Source organism: Carassius auratus, chromosome 9 (genome assembly GCF_003368295.1).
Source record: "Carassius auratus strain Wakin chromosome 9, ASM336829v1, whole genome shotgun sequence".
Lineage (NCBI taxonomy): Eukaryota > Metazoa > Chordata > Actinopteri > Cypriniformes > Cyprinidae > Carassius > Carassius auratus.
The window spans coordinates 32926575-32947659 of record NC_039251.1 but is presented as its reverse complement, the minus strand read 5'-3'; the positions used below and the strand labels follow the sequence as shown (position 1 = coordinate 32947659).

General features: G+C 42.3%; 2 protein-coding genes across 2 annotated transcripts; both read left to right on the top strand.

Annotated features, from left to right (window-relative positions):
* The first annotated feature begins 656 nt into the window (after positions 1-656).
* LOC113108093 (serine/threonine-protein kinase pim-3-like) lies at positions 657-3295 on the top strand. The gene is made up of 7 exons (XM_026270910.1): positions 657-681; positions 1013-1315; positions 1474-1556; positions 1674-1721; positions 1796-2168; positions 2291-2470; positions 2549-3295. Exons 1-7 carry the CDS (start codon positions 657-659, stop codon positions 2638-2640), a joined length of 1104 nt encoding a protein of 367 aa, XP_026126695.1. The 3' UTR covers positions 2641-3295.
* Positions 3296-7546: 4251 nt separating this feature from the next.
* On the top strand, positions 7547-10185 carry LOC113108092 (serine/threonine-protein kinase pim-3-like). The gene is made up of 7 exons (XM_026270909.1): positions 7547-7571; positions 7903-8205; positions 8364-8446; positions 8564-8611; positions 8686-9058; positions 9181-9360; positions 9439-10185. The coding sequence occupies exons 1-7, from the start codon at positions 7547-7549 to the stop codon at positions 9528-9530; spliced, it is 1104 nt and encodes a 367-aa protein (XP_026126694.1). The 3' UTR covers positions 9531-10185.
* Positions 10186-21085: the final 10900 nt, after the last annotated feature.

The following is a 21085-nucleotide window of genomic DNA, read 5'->3' as shown; positions in this document are numbered from 1 at the left end:
GAAAACGTGTACAAATATTTATGCCGAAATCATAACATAACACGCGTCGCTATAGCAACTACAATTAGATTCACTTATGCTCGCCTGACGTCGCGTGCGCAAAAGCGCGAGCGCACACATTTATCTTATACATTGAATTTTTATATACTTTTTTATATTAACTTGTGAGATTTATTAATAAAGGCATAAATCAGTATATATCAGAGATGCTATAATGAGCTCTGGTTAAACTGAATTAGAGTTTATTAAGGTTTTCAATAGTTTTGAACTCACGCACGCGAATTGTAGTTGCTATAGCGACGCGTGTTATGATCTGATCGATATCTGCTGGTTGAGAGACGAGGCGACTTCAGAGACTTCTGGAGAACATTTTCTGTGCTGAGATTGTGATTTTCGACGGAGTTCAGAGAAGAGACTTTTATTTTAGGAGATCGGAGGATTTTTCTTTGAGTAGAGTTTTATTTTTGAAGGATTTCTGATTATTTCTGAGGAAAGACTTATTCTATTTTTCTCTTCTTATTTCAGATTTTTCTTTCTTTCTTTCTTTCTTTCTTTCTTTCTTTCTTTCTTTCTTTCTGTAATTAATTAATTGATTAATTAATTACCTTTTTGTTGATTAATTTCTTGTTTTGATTGGAGCTTGGAGGAGTTTGTCAATGGCTCATTTGGGTGAAAGACGAGGTGAGTGTTTTAATTTAGTTTGTTTATTATTGGTATGTTATTATAGTACGATGTTGTTCATTGTGTTAATGAAGTGATGTGAAGAAATGTGTGCAGGTTAACTCATTTAATCACACATTTCTACCAGCTCACTGATCACATGTATTTTATTCCCTGTGTATGAAAATCAGTGAAATATGTGTTTAATTCTTTGACACAATTATAATGCTGGAAAATTATAGAGCTGCTCAAATGCAATTCAAGACAATTAAAATGTAAAGTAACCTAATTGGATGTGAGCAGTACCATTGGTGGTTGATTATTAATAAATGTTGCTAATAAAGGCTGTAAGTGTTTGATGTGTGTAATATTGCAGGCTCGGGCTGCTCCAGATCCAGGAGTGCTGCTGTCTCTCAGACGGATGATCAGGAGCTTGAGAGACGTGGCTCTGGTGACGGCGCTCAGGAACCGCTGCCAAACCCAAACCAGCCGCTGAGCCAAGAGCTGCCTGGATACATCGCACCTCTGCCTTCAGAGTTGGCCGTTTCTGTGTCCACAGATCAGCCTCACAGGAAGAGGAAGTGGCAGAGCGGCAGCCAGGAGGATGAGCATCCGTCTCCTTCATACAGAAGAGCTGCCAAACGCTCCCGCAGAGGTCAGATACACTCATATTAAACACCTGATTAAAGACTCAATCAATGATTAGTCACTGAAAATGTTCTTCAGCTGAATTACAGTAACGTTCTGTAACAGGTTTAGATGCTGCAGCATGTTTTCTGTTAAAGACGTTTCTTGTGATCTTGTGTGTTGCAGAAGCGTATGTGAAGGGCCCATTGCTGGGGCGAGGAGGATTCGGCTCTGTGTATGCTGGGACCCGCAGGTCTGATGGACTGCCAGTGAGACATTTTCTTACCTCCTGCAGTTAAACAGCTTTTAGAAATGTTGATGTCAGTAAATGTCCCTCATGGGTGATAATTAGGCAGCGTGGTTTACTGTGCTTCATCTGTCTACAGGTTGCCATCAAGTACGTCTCTAAACGAGGAACACAGAGACTGAGAGTTGTGAGTTGAGAGTGAATCTGTTGCTCTGTTTGGTCTGATTCAGCGCTGGATATAACGGAGCGTTTGTCCTGCAGGAAGGTCAGGGTCGGCTGCCGCTGGAGGTGGCGTTGATGACCCTGGTCAATTCGGCTCCTGCCTGCCCCAACGTCCTGAAGCTGCTGGAGTGGTTTGACCGTCCCAGACGCTACACCATGATCCTGGAGCGCCCGCTTCCTTGCCAAGATCTGGAGAGTTTCTGTGAGGAGAACGGACGCCTGGAGGAGAGTCTGGCCAAGAAAGTGCTGCTGCAGCTGATCACGGCGCTGAAACACTGCGAGAGCCGTGGAGTCCTGCACCGGGACGTCAAACCAGAGAACCTGCTGATCTCCACAGACTCACATGACATCAAGCTGCTGGACTTCGGCTGTGGAGATCTGCTGAAAGACTCGGCCTACAAACACTTTGCAGGTTGGTTTGATCTCCCTGCAGTGATCTGTGTTTGTTTGTGGACTTTTGATGATCGAGCGAAGGGAATCTGTTTGGACTGGGGCCTCTTCAGATGATGTTTGTGGTCTTGTTGGGTCTCTCAGGCACTCTTCAGTACGCCCCTCCTGAGTGGTTTCGGCATCACCGTTATCATGCGGGACCGGCTACGGTTTGGTCAGTGGGGGTGACGCTCTACAACATCCTGTGCAGCTGTTTCCCCTTCAGAGGCGCATTGAGGGTCACCTCCAAAAGCAGACTGCTCTTTCCTAGAGAGCTGTCGACAGGCAAGAGACAGAAATCAGGTCCAGATCCAGGTGAAGCGTGTGGTTTTGTGTTCCTGAACACTGTGTTGTGTGTAACAGAGTGCCGTCAGCTGATTCGCTGGTGCCTCAGTGCAGCGGCATCAGATCGGCCCAGTTTAGACGACATTGAGCGCCACCCCTGGTTACACTGAGCAGGTGGCCAGTGACACACACTTATCTGACTCACAGCAGTCATGGCTGGATTGTCTTGTTAGGATCAGACTAGATAAATGCTTCTGATTGTTTGTATAGGGTGAGCAGGAGTGACACAGGAAGTGCAGAGAACAGCTTCCTGATCACCTACAGAAAGAGCAGAGGATCATGGACTAATGGCCGCCACACAATGAAGGGTTTTGATCCTCTGCTCCAGTCTGTGAGGGGCTCTGTGTGGATGCTGGAGGAGTCTGAACACACAGCAGCTGAAACCTCAGCCCGACGGGCCACAGATCAATATGTGTAGTTTCTCCACAAATACAGTCGAGAGAAGGGAGAAAAGTGTCAAGAAGCAGAACAGGATCAGAAAGAGTCTGGGGCAGAGTGTTAACTAGCATAATGTATTCATGGAAAAAAGTCCACTTGCTGTTAGACAGAATTTAAGTCACCAAAAAATTAAGTAGTAATTCAAGTAGTCCCCACAATGTTTACGAAACAGAAATGTTGAAATTTTACACATTCAAAAGCAATGAATATAATTAAATCTAATTGTGACAAAATGTTAAAGAATGACTTTGCTTTGGCTCATTTTAACAAAGTAACATAAACAAGCAGGAAGCTTACTCCATTAGGCCATAGTCTCTGCTTTTTATTATTTTCATTTTTAGCTTAGTAACTTTAACTTCTGCTTTAAAAGGCTTATTTTTGTTTTAAGATTACAATGTGATTTGTGATTTTAACCCTTTTTTGCACATAATACATGCTTACATTCACTTTATTTGTTTATAAAAAAAAATTCAGAAAGAGTTTTTCATAAAGTGTACTCGACTTTTTATTTTCTTTTTTAAAATGTCATAAAAAAATAGCAAAACCTAACTAAACAGTTCCATAAAACAGTAAACTGTTTACCCCCCGCCCCCCTCGACCGCCCGCCACACTGATGGTACTTAAAACAAATTTTCAAGGTTGGCAGGTCGGCATTTGTACTCTTTTAGGTACATTCGTGTAACTTGATTTTTCTGTGTGTATTTTTGTTTTAATTTCATATTTTAAATAGTTTATATATATATATATATATATATATATATATATATATATATATATATATATATATATATATATATATTTTTTTATTTTATTTTTTTTTTGTTATTATTCAGCTACCATCAGAGCTGCTCAGACATTCTTCTAGATGTTGTCTATAAAGAAGGAGAAGGAGGCTTTCTCACTCTGTCACTAGTGTGCAGAAAGTTTTATGGCATCAGTTTTCAAAGAAGAGCTCACTTTACCTGGCTGGACATTATGTATATTTACACTTTTATTAACTGAACAAGTTTTTTAAAGATATTTAGAAAGTTTATTACATTAATTCAGAGATTTTATTTACATGTATTTATTTTGGTAGGAATCGTTGACTGGAAGTCTGTCGGTCCAGATGTGAGGTGTGATGGCTGCAGATGCATCTACAAAAACACCACTGGATACTGTGGCCAAGAAACGAAGGGGGTCTTCACAGCGTTCTGTTCAGACGAAGAGCTTGCTGGCTTCTGTTCTATAGACTGCTACTTCCGCATAAATGAATGAATGAATGAGTGGTTTATTTATTTATTTATTTTATTTGACTTGAATTGGCAACTGAAGCTAAAATCTAAATAAATGTTTTAGTGGATAAAGCTGTGTCTGCTTCCTTTATTAAAAAGGTTAAGCATTATTCTTTGATAAAGCTTTGTCTGTTTGCTAAATTGGTTAATGTCACTTGACAGAGGGTAACTAAACTCTTATGACACTTTTTTTTGTTTTGTCAACTATATATTTTTCTCTATCAGGCAGAAGGCCTCCAGAATTCTTAAAATAATTTGCAGATTTCCTCTCAGACCTTCTGGTTACAGTTGATAAGTTGCTAATCATGGGAGATTTTATTATTCACGTTGACAATTCAAATGATGCATTAGGACTTGCGTTTACTGACCTAATAAACTCTTTTGGAGTCAAGCAAAATGTCACAGAGCCCACTCATCGTTTTAATCATCGCTAGATTTAATTATATCGCATGGAATCAATCTTAATGATATAGAAATCGTACCTCAATGTAATAATATTACAGACCATGTCCTTGTATTGTGCATGCTGCGTATCACTGATATTAACTATATGTCTCAGCGTTACCGTCTATAGACAGATTCGCAAATAGCCTGCCTGATCTATCTCAACTGCTATTTTTACCTAAAACTACACATGAACTATGAAATGACTGGCAACATGGGCACTATTTTCTCTAATACATTAGAAGCTGTTGCCCCCATCAAATTGAAAAGGTTAGAGAAAAACGTACTGTGCCATGGTATAACAGTAATACTCACTCTCTCAAGTTGAATTTAATTGAAAAGGCCCCCACCTTTCATTTCACCAATGAGAAACCTTTTAGCATGTTGCCTTACTTTTGTTTCACCAATGACAAACCTTTTGGCACGTTCCCCACCTTTCGTTTCACCAATGAGAACCCTTTTGGCACGTTCCCCGCCTTTCGTTTCACCAATGAGAAACCTTTCGGCACGTTCCCCGCCTTTCGTTTCACCAATGAGAAGCATTTTGCCGTGTTCCCCGCCTTTCGTTTCACCAATGAGAAACCTTTTGGCGTGTTCCCCGCCTTTCGTTTGACTAATGAGAAACCTTTCGACATGTTCCCCGCCTTTCGTTTCACCAATGAGAAACCTTTTGGCGTGTTCCCCGCCTTTCGTTTGACTAATGAGAAACCTTTTGGCGTGTTCCCCGCCTTTCGTTTGACTAATGAGAAACCTTTCGGCACGTTCCCCGCCTTTCGTTTCACCAATGAGAAACCTTTTGGCGTGTTCCCCGCCTTTCGTTTCACCAATGAGAAACCTTTTGGCATGTTCCCCGCCTTTCGTTTCACCAATGAGAAACCTTTCGGCACGTTCCCCGCCTTTCGTTTCACCAATGAGAAGCATTTTAGCATGTTCCCCCGCCTTTCGTTTCACCAATGAGAAACCTTTCGGCACGTTCCCCGCCTTTCGTTTCACCAATGAGAAACCTTTTGGCGTGTGCCCCGCCTTTCGTTTGACTAATGAGAAACCTTTCGACATGTTCCCCGCCTTTCGTTTCACCAATGAGAAACCTTTTGGCGTGTTCCCCGCCTTTCGTTTGACTAATGAGAAACCTTTTGGCGTGTTTCCCGCCTTTCGTTTGACTAATGAGAAACCTTTCGGCACGTTCCCCGCCTTTCGTTTCACCAATGAGAAACCTTTTGCCGTGTTCCCCGCCTTTCGTTTGACTAATGAGAAACCTTTCGACATGTTCCCCGCCTTTCGTTTCATCAATGAGAAACCTTTTGGCATGTTCCCCGCCTTTCGTTTGACCAATGAGAAACCTTTCGGCACGTTCCCTGCCTTTCGTTTCACCAATGAGAAACCTTTTGGCCTGTTCCCCGCCTTTCGTTTCACCAATGAGAAACCTTTAGGCGTGTTCCCCGCCTTTCGTTTCACCAATGAGAAACCTTTTGGCATGTTCCCCGCCTTTTGGCATGCCCATTGCTCCTACCTGCATGTAGCTTTTAAATGGTTTTGACTAGGTCCTGAGCTGTGTTTAACAAGAGATTATAAATAATCATACTCTTAAAAGCTATAACCACAAATAAGTAAATATATTAAACTTGTTCTTATGAATATTCATGAGATGATCCAACATATTATAAGTTGTATCATAATGCAGTCCTTATAATGCTTTAAGGATACCCTTATAATGTATAATATGGGCTTCATAGAAAGTGTTAATACAAAAATACTTGAACAGAACAGAATGAAATGGTATTATTCCAGGGCCTGAACAATTAAATATATTTAATTATTAGGGTTATGTAGCTACCCATAACTGCATCAAAATAAATAATGTGAAAAAAATTATGTACATATAAATATATCCTAATATAGCCCAAATGTGGCCCATCTGAGACCCACAAATAAACAATAATGGGCAGCCTAACTGGGTTCCACAACTGTATCCAAGCTGGGCACACATTCAGCCCATCAAAGTCCCCACTCTGAGCCCATGCCCAGTTGACACCCACATAGCCCAGATAAATCCCATGCGGGACCCACATGGACATGTTGGCTGGGAGAAAGACAATATATATTAATAATTTTTTTTAACCATTTCTGAGCACTTTATGGTTAGGAATTATTCACAACAATATTCTACAACAACATTACGTTATATATCAAGGTTTTAGTTGAAAACGTGTACAAATATTTATGCCGAAATCATAACATAACACGCGTCGCTATAGCAACTACAATTAGATTCACTTATGCTCGCCTGACGTCGCGTGCGCAAAAGCGCGAGCGCACACATTTATCTTATACATTGAATTTTTATATACTTTTTTATATTAACTTGTGAGATTTATTAATAAAGGCATAAATCAGTATATATCAGAGATGCTATAATGAGCTCTGGTTAAACTGAATTAGAGTTTATTAAGGTTTTCAATAGTTTTGAACTCACGCACGCGAATTGTAGTTGCTATAGCGACGCGTGTTATGATCTGATCGATATCTGCTGGTTGAGAGACGAGGCGACTTCAGAGACTTCTGGAGAACATTTTCTGTGCTGAGATTGTGATTTTCGACGGAGTTCAGAGAAGAGACTTTTATTTTAGGAGATCGGAGGATTTTTCTTTGAGTAGAGTTTTATTTTTGAAGGATTTCTGATTATTTCTGAGGAAAGACTTATTCTATTTTTCTCTTCTTATTTCAGATTTTTCTTTCTTTCTTTCTTTCTTTCTTTCTTTCTTTCTTTCTTTCTTTCTTTCTGTAATTAATTAATTGATTAATTAATTACCTTTTTGTTGATTAATTTCTTGTTTTGATTGGAGCTTGGAGGAGTTTGTCAATGGCTCATTTGGGTGAAAGACGAGGTGAGTGTTTTAATTTAGTTTGTTTATTATTGGTATGTTATTATAGTACGATGTTGTTCATTGTGTTAATGAAGTGATGTGAAGAAATGTGTGCAGGTTAACTCATTTAATCACACATTTCTACCAGCTCACTGATCACATGTATTTTATTCCCTGTGTATGAAAATCAGTGAAATATGTGTTTAATTCTTTGACACAATTATAATGCTGGAAAATTATAGAGCTGCTCAAATGCAATTCAAGACAATTAAAATGTAAAGTAACCTAATTGGATGTGAGCAGTACCATTGGTGGTTGATTATTAATAAATGTTGCTAATAAAGGCTGTAAGTGTTTGATGTGTGTAATATTGCAGGCTCGGGCTGCTCCAGATCCAGGAGTGCTGCTGTCTCTCAGACGGATGATCAGGAGCTTGAGAGACGTGGCTCTGGTGACGGCGCTCAGGAACCGCTGCCAAACCCAAACCAGCCGCTGAGCCAAGAGCTGCCTGGATACATCGCACCTCTGCCTTCAGAGTTGGCCGTTTCTGTGTCCACAGATCAGCCTCACAGGAAGAGGAAGTGGCAGAGCGGCAGCCAGGAGGATGAGCATCCGTCTCCTTCATACAGAAGAGCTGCCAAACGCTCCCGCAGAGGTCAGATACACTCATATTAAACACCTGATTAAAGACTCAATCAATGATTAGTCACTGAAAATGTTCTTCAGCTGAATTACAGTAACGTTCTGTAACAGGTTTAGATGCTGCAGCATGTTTTCTGTTAAAGACGTTTCTTGTGATCTTGTGTGTTGCAGAAGCGTATGTGAAGGGCCCATTGCTGGGGCGAGGAGGATTCGGCTCTGTGTATGCTGGGACCCGCAGGTCTGATGGACTGCCAGTGAGACATTTTCTTACCTCCTGCAGTTAAACAGCTTTTAGAAATGTTGATGTCAGTAAATGTCCCTCATGGGTGATAATTAGGCAGCGTGGTTTACTGTGCTTCATCTGTCTACAGGTTGCCATCAAGTACGTCTCTAAACGAGGAACACAGAGACTGAGAGTTGTGAGTTGAGAGTGAATCTGTTGCTCTGTTTGGTCTGATTCAGCGCTGGATATAACGGAGCGTTTGTCCTGCAGGAAGGTCAGGGTCGGCTGCCGCTGGAGGTGGCGTTGATGACCCTGGTCAATTCGGCTCCTGCCTGCCCCAACGTCCTGAAGCTGCTGGAGTGGTTTGACCGTCCCAGACGCTACACCATGATCCTGGAGCGCCCGCTTCCTTGCCAAGATCTGGAGAGTTTCTGTGAGGAGAACGGACGCCTGGAGGAGAGTCTGGCCAAGAAAGTGCTGCTGCAGCTGATCACGGCGCTGAAACACTGCGAGAGCCGTGGAGTCCTGCACCGGGACGTCAAACCAGAGAACCTGCTGATCTCCACAGACTCACATGACATCAAGCTGCTGGACTTCGGCTGTGGAGATCTGCTGAAAGACTCGGCCTACAAACACTTTGCAGGTTGGTTTGATCTCCTTGCAGTGATCTGTGTTTGTTTGTGGACTTTTGATGATCGAGCGAAGGGAATCTGTTTGGACTGGGGCCTCTTCAGATGATGTTTGTGGTCTTGTTGGGTCTCTCAGGCACTCTTCAGTACGCCCCTCCTGAGTGGTTTCGGCATCACCGTTATCATGCGGGACCGGCTACGGTTTGGTCAGTGGGGGTGACGCTCTACAACATCCTGTGCAGCTGTTTCCCCTTCAGAGGCGCATTGAGGGTCACCTCCAAAAGCAGACTGCTCTTTCCTAGAGAGCTGTCGACAGGCAAGAGACAGAAATCAGGTCCAGATCCAGGTGAAGCGTGTGGTTTTGTGTTCCTGAACACTGTGTTGTGTGTAACAGAGTGCCGTCAGCTGATTCGCTGGTGCCTCAGTGCAGCGGCATCAGATCGGCCCAGTTTAGACGACATTGAGCGCCACCCCTGGTTACACTGAGCAGGTGGCCAGTGACACACACTTATCTGACTCACAGCAGTCATGGCTGGATTGTCTTGTTAGGATCAGACTAGATAAATGCTTCTGATTGTTTGTATAGGGTGAGCAGGAGTGACACAGGAAGTGCAGAGAACAGCTTCCTGATCACCTACAGAAAGAGCAGAGGATCATGGACTAATGGCCGCCACACAATGAAGGGTTTTGATCCTCTGCTCCAGTCTGTGAGGGGCTCTGTGTGGATGCTGGAGGAGTCTGAACACACAGCAGCTGAAACCTCAGCCCGACGGGCCACAGATCAATATGTGTAGTTTCTCCACAAATACAGTCGAGAGAAGGGAGAAAAGTGTCAAGAAGCAGAACAGGATCAGAAAGAGTCTGGGGCAGAGTGTTAACTAGCATAATGTATTCATGGAAAAAAGTCCACTTGCTGTTAGACAGAATTTAAGTCACCAAAAAATTAAGTAGTAATTCAAGTAGTCCCCACAATGTTTACGAAACAGAAATGTTGAAATTTTACACATTCAAAAGCAATGAATATAATTAAATCTAATTGTGACAAAATGTTAAAGAATGACTTTGCTTTGGCTCATTTTAACAAAGTAACATAAACAAGCAGGAAGCTTACTCCATTAGGCCATAGTCTCTGCTTTTTATTATTTTCATTTTTAGCTTAGTAACTTTAACTTCTGCTTTAAAAGGCTTATTTTTGTTTTAAGATTACAATGTGATTTGTGATTTTAACCCTTTTTTGCACATAATACATGCTTACATTCACTTTATTTGTTTATAAAAAAAAATTCAGAAAGAGTTTTTCATAAAGTGTACTCGACTTTTTATTTTCTTTTTTAAAATGTCATAAAAAAATAGCAAAACCTAACTAAACAGTTCCATAAAACAGTAAACTGTTTACCCCCCGCCCCCCTCGACCGCCCGCCACACTGATGGTACTTAAAACAAATTTTCAAGGTTGGCAGGTCGGCATTTGTACTCTTTTAGGTACATTCGTGTAACTAGATTTTTCTGTGTGTATTTTTGTTTTAATTTCATATTTTAAATAGTTTATATATATATATATATATATATATATATATATATTTTTTTTTTTTTTTTTTGTTATTATTCAGCTACCATCAGAGCTGCTCAGACATTCTTCTAGATGTTGTCTATAAAGAAGGAGAAGGAGGCTTTCTCACTCTGTCACTAGTGTGCAGAAAGTTTTATGGCATCAGTTTTCAAAGAAGAGCTCACTTTACCTGGCTGGACATTATGTATATTTACACTTTTATTAACTGAACAAGTTTTTTAAAGATATTTAGAAAGTTTATTACATTAATTCAGAGATTTTATTTACATGTATTTATTTTGGTAGGAATCGTTGACTGGAAGTCTGTCGGTCCAGATGTGAGGTGTGATGGCTGCAGATGCATCTACAAAAACACCACTGGATACTGTGGCCATGAAACGAAGGGGGTCTTCACAGCGTTCTGTTCAGACGAAGAGCTTGCTGGCTTCTGTTCTATAGACTGCTACTTCCGCATAAATGAATGAATGAATGAGTGGTTTATTTATTTATTTATTTTATTTGACTTGAATTGGCAACTGAAGCTAAAATCTAAATAAATGTTTTAGTGGATAAAGCTGTGTCTGCTTCCTTTATTAAAAAGGTTAAGCATTATTCTTTGATAAAGCTTTGTCTGTTTGCTAAATTGGTTAATGTCACTTGACAGAGGTTAACTAAACTCTTATGACACTTTTTTTTGTTTTGTCAACTATATATTTTTCTCTATCAGGCAGAAGGCCTCCAGAATTCTTAAAATAATTTGCAGATTTCCTCTCAGACCTTCTGGTTACAGTTGATAAGTTGCTAATCATGGGAGATTTTATTATTCACGTTGACAATTCAAATGATGCATTAGGACTTGCGTTTACTGACCTAATAAACTCTTTTGGAGTCAAGCAAAATGTCACAGAGCCCACTCATCGTTTTAATCATCGCTAGATTTAATTATATCGCATGGAATCGATCTTAATGATATAGAAATCGTACCTCAATGTAATAATATTACAGACCATGTCCTTGTATTGTGCATGCTGCGTATCACTGATATTAACTATATGTCTCAGCGTTACCGTCTATAGACAGATTCGCAAATAGCCTGCCTGATCTATCTCAACTGCTATTTTTACCTAAAACTACACATGAACTATGAAATGACTGGCAACATGGGCACTATTTTCTCTAATACATTAGAAGCTGTTGCCCCCATCAAATTGAAAAGGTTAGAGAAAAACGTACTGTGCCATGGTATAACAGTAATACTCACTCTCTCAAGAAAGAAACTCGTAGTCTTGAACGCAAATGGAGAAAAACTAACTTGGATGTTTTCAGAATTGCATTGAAAAACAGTATGTACAGCTATAGACAGGCTCTAAAAACTGCTAGGGCAGAGCATATACACAAACTCATTGAAAATAACCAAAACAATCCAAGGTTTTTATTTAACACAGTGGATAAATTAACAAATTACCAGATGACACCTGATTCAAATATTCCATCAACATTTAATAGTAATGACTTTATGAATTTCTTCACTGATAAAATAGATAACATTTGAAATACAATAGCAAATGTAAATTCTACAGTGTCTAACACTTCAGTTTCATCCAGCGCACCCAAAGATAAACTGCAGTGCCTACAAATATAGGACAAGAAGAGCTAAATAAACTTATCACTGTAACTAAACCAACAGCATGTTTATTAGATCCTGTACCCACTAAATTAACGAAAGACTTGTTACCTGTAGCTGAAGAACCACTTCTCAATATCATTTACTCATCGTTATCTTTAGGTCACGTCCCAAAACCATTCAAGCTGGCGGTTATTAAGCCTCTTACTAAGAAACCAAAATTAGATCCTAGTGAACTGGCAAATTATAGGCCTATTTCAAATCTTCCATTTATGTCTAAAATTTTTGAAAAAGTTGTATCTGCTCAATTGATCTCCTTCCTGCAAAAAAAAAAAATTATCTGTATGAAGAATTTCAGTCAGGTTTCAGCCCCCACCATAGCACCGAAACTGCACTTGTTAAATTAACAAATGACCTGCTTCTTGCGACAGATCAAGGCTGCATCTCATTGCTAGTTTTACTTGATCTTAGTGCTGCATTCAACACCATAGATCATGACATACTCATAGATCAATTACTAATCTATAGAGGCATTCAAGGGCAGGCTCTAAGATGGTTTAGATCCTACCTGTCCGATCGCTACCATTTTTTTTTTATTTAAATGGGGAATCATCTTATTTACCACCAGTAAAATGTGGAGTGCCACAAGGATCCGTCCTAGGTCCACTTATATTTTCAATATACACGTTGCCCCTTTGTAATATTATTAGAAAATACGGAATTAGCTTCCACTGTTATCCTGATGATACTCAGCTATATATCTCAACGAGACCAGATTCAACTTCTAAATTATCTAATATAACAGAGTGTGTTAAAAATTTAAAAGATTGGATGACCAATAATTTTATCCTATTAAATTCGGATAAGACAGAGATATTAAATATTGCAACAAAAAAACGTACACAGAATCTTGTAATTACAGTCTGCAACTGGGTGTTATAAAATCTGGGTGTTATATAAGAAAGCAACTTTGAAAATCATATTTCCCATGTTACAAAAATTGCATTCTTCCATCTTTGAAACATTGCCAAGCTATGAAACATGTTGTCTGTTTCTGAAGCAGAAAAGCTAGTTCATACATTCATGACCTCTAGACTGGACTATTGTAATGCACTTCTAGGTGGTTGTCCTGCTTCTTCAATAAACAAGCTACAGGTAGTCCAAAATTCAGCAGCTAGAGTCCTTACCAGGTCAAGAAAATATGATCATATTACCCCAATTTTACAGTCTCTGCACTGGCTACCTATTGAGTTCCATGTCAGTTACAAATTATCATTACTTACCTATAAGGCCCTAAATGGTTTAGCTCCTGCGTACCTAACTAGCCTTATACCACGTTATAATTCATCACGCTCCCTAAGGTCATAAAATGCTGGACTTTCGGTAGTTCCTAGCATAGCAAAGTCCACTAAAGGAGGTAGAGCTTTTTCACATTTGGCTCCCAAACTCTGGAATAGCCTTCCTGATAATGTTCGGGGTTCAGACACACTCTCTCTGTTTAAATCTATATGTTAAAAACGCATCTTTCGTTTTACCAATAAGAAACCTTTTGGAATGCCACCTACCTTTGGCATGCCCATTGCTCCTACTTGCATGTAGCTTTCACATGGTTTTGACTAGGTCCTGAGCTGTGTTTAACAAGAGATTATAAATAATCATACTCTTAAAAGCTATAACCACAAATAAGTAAATATATTAAACTTGTTCTTATGAATATTCATGAGATGATCCAACATATTATAAGTTGTATTATAATGCAGTCCTTATAATGCTTTAAGAATACCCTTATAATGTATAATATGGGCTTCATAGAAAGTGTTAATACAAAAATACTTGAACAGAACAGAATGAAATGGTATTATTCCAGGGCCTGTGCAGACTTCTCAGGTTCATACCTAAAAAATAAAAAATAAAACAGTAAAGAAAGAAAAACAGAAAAGGCAATTATTTTAAAATACCACTAAAACATTCACAAAAGCATTAAAAAGCATGCATGGTTATAACTTGTGCCAGTACAAAAATTTCACTCAAAGGTATAGTTATACTACTAAAGGTAATATGAACAAGTTAAAAGTGACACTATTCAGTTTAGAAATGTAATTTTAAAAGTAATATTATTTTATTATTTTTCATTTTGTTATATATTCAATAACACAAGTTATTGCTTCACACCAACAGCTTTATTCATGATTCATCTTTTAGTTTTCAAAGCTGAACTTTAACAACACAGAATTATGAGAATATTAACCATATTTCATCAATGAACATAGCCTACAAGTAAAATCACAGATAACACATTTTGCCAGTGGAAAATAAATGGTGTAAATATAAAAATACAATTTTAAAAGAGTTAATGTACTTAATTAGAAAGAATATACAACAATATTCAGAGAACACATATCATCTCAAAACATAAAATGTTCTTCTTTATGGCAATGACTCTTCCCGCCTGCCTCATGATGGTCCAGCCGGTCGGCCAGCAAAAAACCCTTTGAGGTACTTATGAATAAATAAAATAGGATTCTTCATAAAATAAATAATCTTATATTGTTACTGTCAGACACAGACGAGGACACAGAGGATTCAGTGATAAGGTAGTTTAATGTGAATCAGAGGTTTCAGACACAGGTGAATCTTGACACGTGGATAGAACGGTGACAACACAACTTCCCTTATGGTGAACGGTGATCCAGATGGTGCTCAGATGAAGATGATGGGGACAGGAAGACTGACGAGGATGAAGAGGGTTCAAGAGTTCAGGTAGGTTTAATAATGGCGTTCAGGCAAGTGAGGAGATCGGTGCAAGACCAGACGATGAGTGATGGTGACTGATGGCTTTATATGTGGTTCTGGTGATGATGCACAGGAGTTCAGAATTCGGGTGATTGGGGACGAGTGGGTGTGGCGTAAGTGTCCGATTCCGGGAGTGTAGAAGGTGTGGCTGTGACAGTACCCCCTCCTCCACGGGCGGCTCCTGACGGCTGGGATCTTGTGCGACGACGGGGTCTACCTCGGCCACGGGGAGCGGGGTGGTCTGGATGGTCTTGATGAAAGTCAGTGAGAAGGCTGGGGTCCAGGATGTCGTTACGATTAACCCAGAAACGCTCCTCCGGGCCGTAGTTTTCCCAGTCCACAAGGTACTCCAGTTGAGGACCCCGTCGTCGAGAGTCGAGGATAGCTCTCAGCCGGAAGATGTCGTTGTCGTCTTCGATGGCCGGAGGAGGAGGTACGGCATCATCACCAGGTTCTGTGGATGGAGGAGACAAAGGTTCAGTGAAGGGTTTGAGGAGTGAGACATGGAATGAAGGTGAGATACGGTACTGTGCAGGGAGTTGGAGTCTATAGGTCACTTCGTTCAGTTGCCGTTCAATAGTGAATGGTCCGATGTATCGGGGACTCAGCTTACGGCAGGGCAGTCGGAGGTGGATGTCCCTCGTCGAGAGCCAGACTTGTTGTCCAGGTTGGTATTGCGGCGTGGGTCCTCGACGAGCGTCCGCTTGCTCCTTATGCCTCCGCACTGCCCGCTGGAGATGCACGTGAGCCGAGTCCCAGACCCTCTCGCTCTGTCGGAACCAGTGATCTACCGCTGGGACCTGCGAGGGCTCACCTGACCATGGGAAGAGCGGAGGTTGTTATCCAAGGACACATTGGAAGGGGGTGAGCCCGGTGGTAGATTGCTGGAGGGAGTTCTGAGCGTATTCGGCCCAGGGTAGGTACTGGCTCCAACAGTCCTGGTTACGGTGGCAGTAAATCCTCAGGAACCTCCCCAGCTCCTGAATCTTACGCTCCGTCTGGCCGTTGGTCTGAGGATGGTATCCCGAGGAGAGACTGACGGACACCCCTAGAAGACGGAAGAAAGCTGACCAGACTCTAGAGATGAATTGGGGGCCTCTGTCGGAGACAATATCTTCTGGGATGCCAAAGTGACGGAAGACGTTGTGGAATAGTGCCTCTGCCGCTTCGAACGCAGTGGGGAGTCCTTTGAGAGGGATGAGTTTACATGATTTTGAAAACCTGTCGACCACTACCAGTACACAGGTGTAGCCTTGAGAGAGAGGGAGGTCAGTCATGAAATCAATGCCGATATGGGTCCATGGACGTTCAGGAATGGGCAGAGGCACCAGTTTACCTTCCGGGAGTCTTCTAGGGGTGTCTGCTATGGCGCAGACGGAGCATCCTTTGAGGTAGCGGACCGTATCCAGAGCCATCGATGGCCACCAGTAACGCTGTTGTAGGAGCGAGAGGGTCCGCCTCCTGCCTGGGTGTCCAGAGCCCGGAGAGGTGTGAGCTAAGTCCAGGAGGGTAATCCGATGTTGAGGGGGGATGAAGAGTTTCCCTTCTGGACCTCCCGGCGGAGCAGGGTGTTGAAGGTTTTCCTGTGCAATCAGATGATCAATACTCCACTGGATAGGACTAACTATCATGGCTGGAGGGAGGATTGGTTCTGGAGATTCGGGTTCGGGATCTGCTTGATGAAGACGGGAGAGGGCGTCGGCTCTATTGTTCTGGGAGCCAGGGCGATAGGTGACCTTGAAGTTGAATCTCGTGAAGAACAAGGCCCATCTAGCTTGGCGATGATTCAGTCTTTTTGCTTCACGGAGGTATTCCAGGTTCCGGTGGTCGGTTACCACCTCGAAAGGGAACTGGGCTCCCTCCAGCCAGTGACGCCATTCTTCCAGAGCCAGCTTAATGGCCAGTAGTTCACGGTTACCGATGTCATAATTCTGCTCCGCCGGGGATAGCTTCTTCGAGAAGAAGGCACATGGATGGAGTCGTGGTGGATTCCCCTGCCGCTGGGAGAGGACTGCTCCGACCCCGGTGGATGAGGCGTACACTTCCACGATGAACTGGTGGCTGGGATCAGGGTAGATGAGGATTGGAGCGGTCTTGAAGGCTTGTTTGAGCAGGTGGAAAGCTTCAGTGGCCTCGGGGTTCCAGGACAGAGACTTGGGCCGGTTCCGGAGGAGAGAAGTTAGAGGGGCGCTGAGTAAACTGTAGTCCTTGATGAATCTTCGATAAAAGTTGGCAAAGCCCAGGAAGCGTTGAAGTTCTTTTATGGAGCCGGGTTGAGGCCAGTGTGTGATGGCGTCCACCTTCCCCTGGTCCATCTTCACGCCACATGGGTCGATGATGTAACCTAGGAACTGGACTGAGGGCGTATGGAACTCACATTTTTCGGATTTGAGGTAAAGGTGGTGTTCCCGGAGTTTTCGGAGTACGAGGATGACATGATGGATATGTTCTTGCTTGGATGTGGAGTAGATGAGGATGTCGTCGATGTAGACAATTACAATTAACAATTATTGCTAAATGTGTGACTGAATCATATAATAACTTAATAATATTGATAGTTCATCGTCTAGCTGACTACGTCTTGTATTATTATTATTATTTTTTCTAAAATCCTGTCAAATGTGCACAAACTACTAGCTACTACTAAATATTGTAGAAACATAATTTTCTGTAAAGTTAAACTTGTTAAGGTAATCTCTGAAGACTTCATTCATGTAGTTTTGGAAGACGGATGGACTGTTGGATAACCCATACGGCATGACCCGGTATTCATAGTGCCCGGAAGGAGTGATGAAAGCGGTCTTCCATTCGTCCCCCTTCCGGATGCGGATTAGGTTGTAGGTGCTCCTCAAGTCCAGTTTCGTGAAGATCCTGGCTCCGCGTAGTTGTTCCAACGCCGCTGCGACCAGGGGAAGAGGATAACTGAATTTGACGGTTTGTGAATTGAGGTGGCGATAATCGATGCACGGCCTCAAGCCTCCGTCCTTCTTGGCCACGAAGAAGAAGCTGGAAGCGGCAGGGGAAGTAGATGGTCGGATGAACTCCTGAGCGAGGGCTTCCTGTATATACTCCTCCATGGCCTTCTGCTCCGGGATGGACAGGGGATAGATTCGTCCTTTAGGAAGGGTTGCTCCAGGCAGGAGGTCAATGGCGCAGTCCCATGGCCTATGAGGTGGTAGCTTCGTTGCCAACCGCTTACTGAACACATCCTGGAACGCCCGATATTCAGGAGGGATGATATGATCCATCTTCGTGTCGGGGCTCTCCACTGATGTGGACTAGACCGGTAGGGAAGACTTCCTTAAGGGAGGACTGACCTTGGGGATTTTAGCTGGAGGAGTGATGCAGGTATGATGGCAGGACATTCCCCATTTCAGGATCTCGCCAGTGGGCCAATGGATGTGAGGTTGGTGGAGGTTAAGCCAGGGGCATCCCAGGATGATGTCTGCGGTGGATTCCTCCAGCACCATGAACGTGATGTCTTCTTCGTGCAGGAGTCCCACGCGGAGGATGATTGTGGGGGAGAAATAGTGGACACGACCCTTGCCCAGCGGCTTTCCCTGTATGGTGGTTACTTTGAGTTCGACAGGGCTTCGGTGATGTTTGGCGTTGAGACGAGTTAAGGTTTGCCGGTTGATGAAGTTCCCGGCCGAACCGGAGTCGATGAGGGCTTGTACTGAAACAGAAGAGCAAAGGTGTCTTAGAGTAACCCAGGTCTTAGTTAGATGAGCAGTGTGAGGAGGTATATGGATGGTACTCACCGCTGGGCGTGGAGGTCGAACTGGACAGGATGGTAAGAGGTGTCCATCTCCCCCACAATAGAGACATAGCCCGGCGTTGATCCTCCGCTGACGTTCCGATGCGGACAGATGGTGAGAGTCCACTTGCATGGGTTCAGGTGCTGGAGGAGCGACAGATGGTATAGCGGGCGGAGGAAGTACAGCGGGAGTGAGCGGATGACAGGCAGTGAGTCTCTGGGCAACTCGAATGGATTTCTGAATGAGATTCTCTAGTCCTAGTGAGTCTTCGTACACAACTATCAAACTTTGTATCTTGTCATTCAATCCGTGGCGATATGCTGTAATTAAGGCAGTTTCATTCCAGCCGCTTATGTAAGCGAGAGTACGGAAGCGTATGGCATAATCACTCACAGATTCATCTCTCTGTTGGTGAATGGTAAATAATTGGTCATGGACAGACAATGCAGAAGTTTGATGGCCAAAGACGGATTTTAACTGGGAACAGAAGTTAGTGACGGATCCAAGGGCAGGTGAGTTCGAGTCCCAAAGGGATTCAGCCCATTGGAGGGCCTTACCTGAGAGTAGGTTGATGATGAAGGCTACTCGACTGCGTTCGGAGGTGAATAAATGAGAGTTGGATTCCATATAGAGGGAACACTGTAGCAGGAACCCGCTGGAATCCTCCGCCGTGCCGCTGTATGTCACTGGTTTGGCCATGGGACTCGCAGGGGCAACTGAAGAAGTGACCGGAGTTGTAGCGGTGTTTGAGTTGTTGACAGCCGGTGAAGAAGGGGGAGTTTGTTGCATCAGTGAGGACCGTACAGCGTGAACCAGTTGCGTGAAGGGATCCGCGGTGCGGTCCTCGCCCGTGTCCGAAGAGCTCTGCATGCGGTCTGGTCTTCTGTCAGACACAGACGAGGACACAGAGGATTCAGTGATAAGGTAGTTTAATGTGAATCAGAGGTTTCAGACACAGGTGAATCTTGACACGTGGATAGAACGGTGACAACACAACTTCCCTTATGGTGAACGGTGATCCAGATGGTGCTCAGATGAAGATGATGGGGACAGGAAGACTGACGAGGATGAAGAGGGTTCAAGAGTTCAGGGAGGTTTAATAATGGCGTTCAGGCAAGTGAGGAGATCGGTGCAAGACCAGACGATGAGTGATGGTGACTGATGGCTTTATATGTGGTTCTGGTGATGATGCACAGGAGTTCAGAATTCGGGTGATTGGGGACGAGTGGGTGTGGCGTAAGTGTCCGATTCCGGGAGTGTAGAAGGTGTGGCTGTGACAGTTACATTATGATATAACCCTTAATGAATAAAACATGAAATACATACAATTAAATCAATTTAATTATTAGGGTTATGTAGCTACCAATAACTGCATAAAAATAAATAATATGAAAAAAATTATGTAACTATAAATAAATCCTAATATAGCCCAAATGTGGCCCATCTGGGACCCACAAATAAACAATAATGGGCAGCCTAACTGGGTCCACAACTGTATCCAAGCTGGGCACACATTCAGCCCATCAAAGTCCCCACTCTGAGCCCATGCCCAGTTGACACCCACATAGCCCAGATAAATCCCATGCGGGACCCACATGGACATGTTGGCTGGGAGAAAGACAATATCTATTAATCATTTTTTTTTTAACCATTTCTGAGCACTTTATGGATAGGAATTATTCACAATATTCTACAACAACATTACGTTATATCTCAAGGTTTTAGTTGAAAACGTGTACAAATATTTATGCCGAAATCATAACATAACACGCGTCGCTATAGCAACTACAATTAGATTCACTTATGCTCGCCTGACGTCGCGTGCGCAAAAGCGCGAGCGCACACATTTATCTTATACATTGAATTTTTATATACTTTTTTATATTAACTTGTGAGATTTATTAATAAAGGCATAAATCAGTATATATCAGAGATGCTATAATGAGCTCTGGTTAAACTGAATTAGAGTTTATTAAGGTTTTCAATAGTTTTGAACTCACGCACGCGAATTGTAGTTGCTATAGCGACGCGTGTTATGATCTGATCGATATCTGCTGGTTGAGAGACGAGGCGACTTCAGAGACTTCTCGAGAACATTTTCTGTGCTGAGATTGTGATTTTCGACGGAGTTCAGAGAAGAGACTTTTATTTTAGGAGATCGGGGGATTTTTCTTTGAGTAGAGTTTTATTTTTGAAGGATTTCTGATTATTTCTGAGGAAAGACTTATTCTATTTTTCTCTTCTTATTTCAGATTTTTCTTTCTTTCTTTCTTTCTTTCTTTCTTTCTGTAAATTAATTAATTGATTAATTAATAAC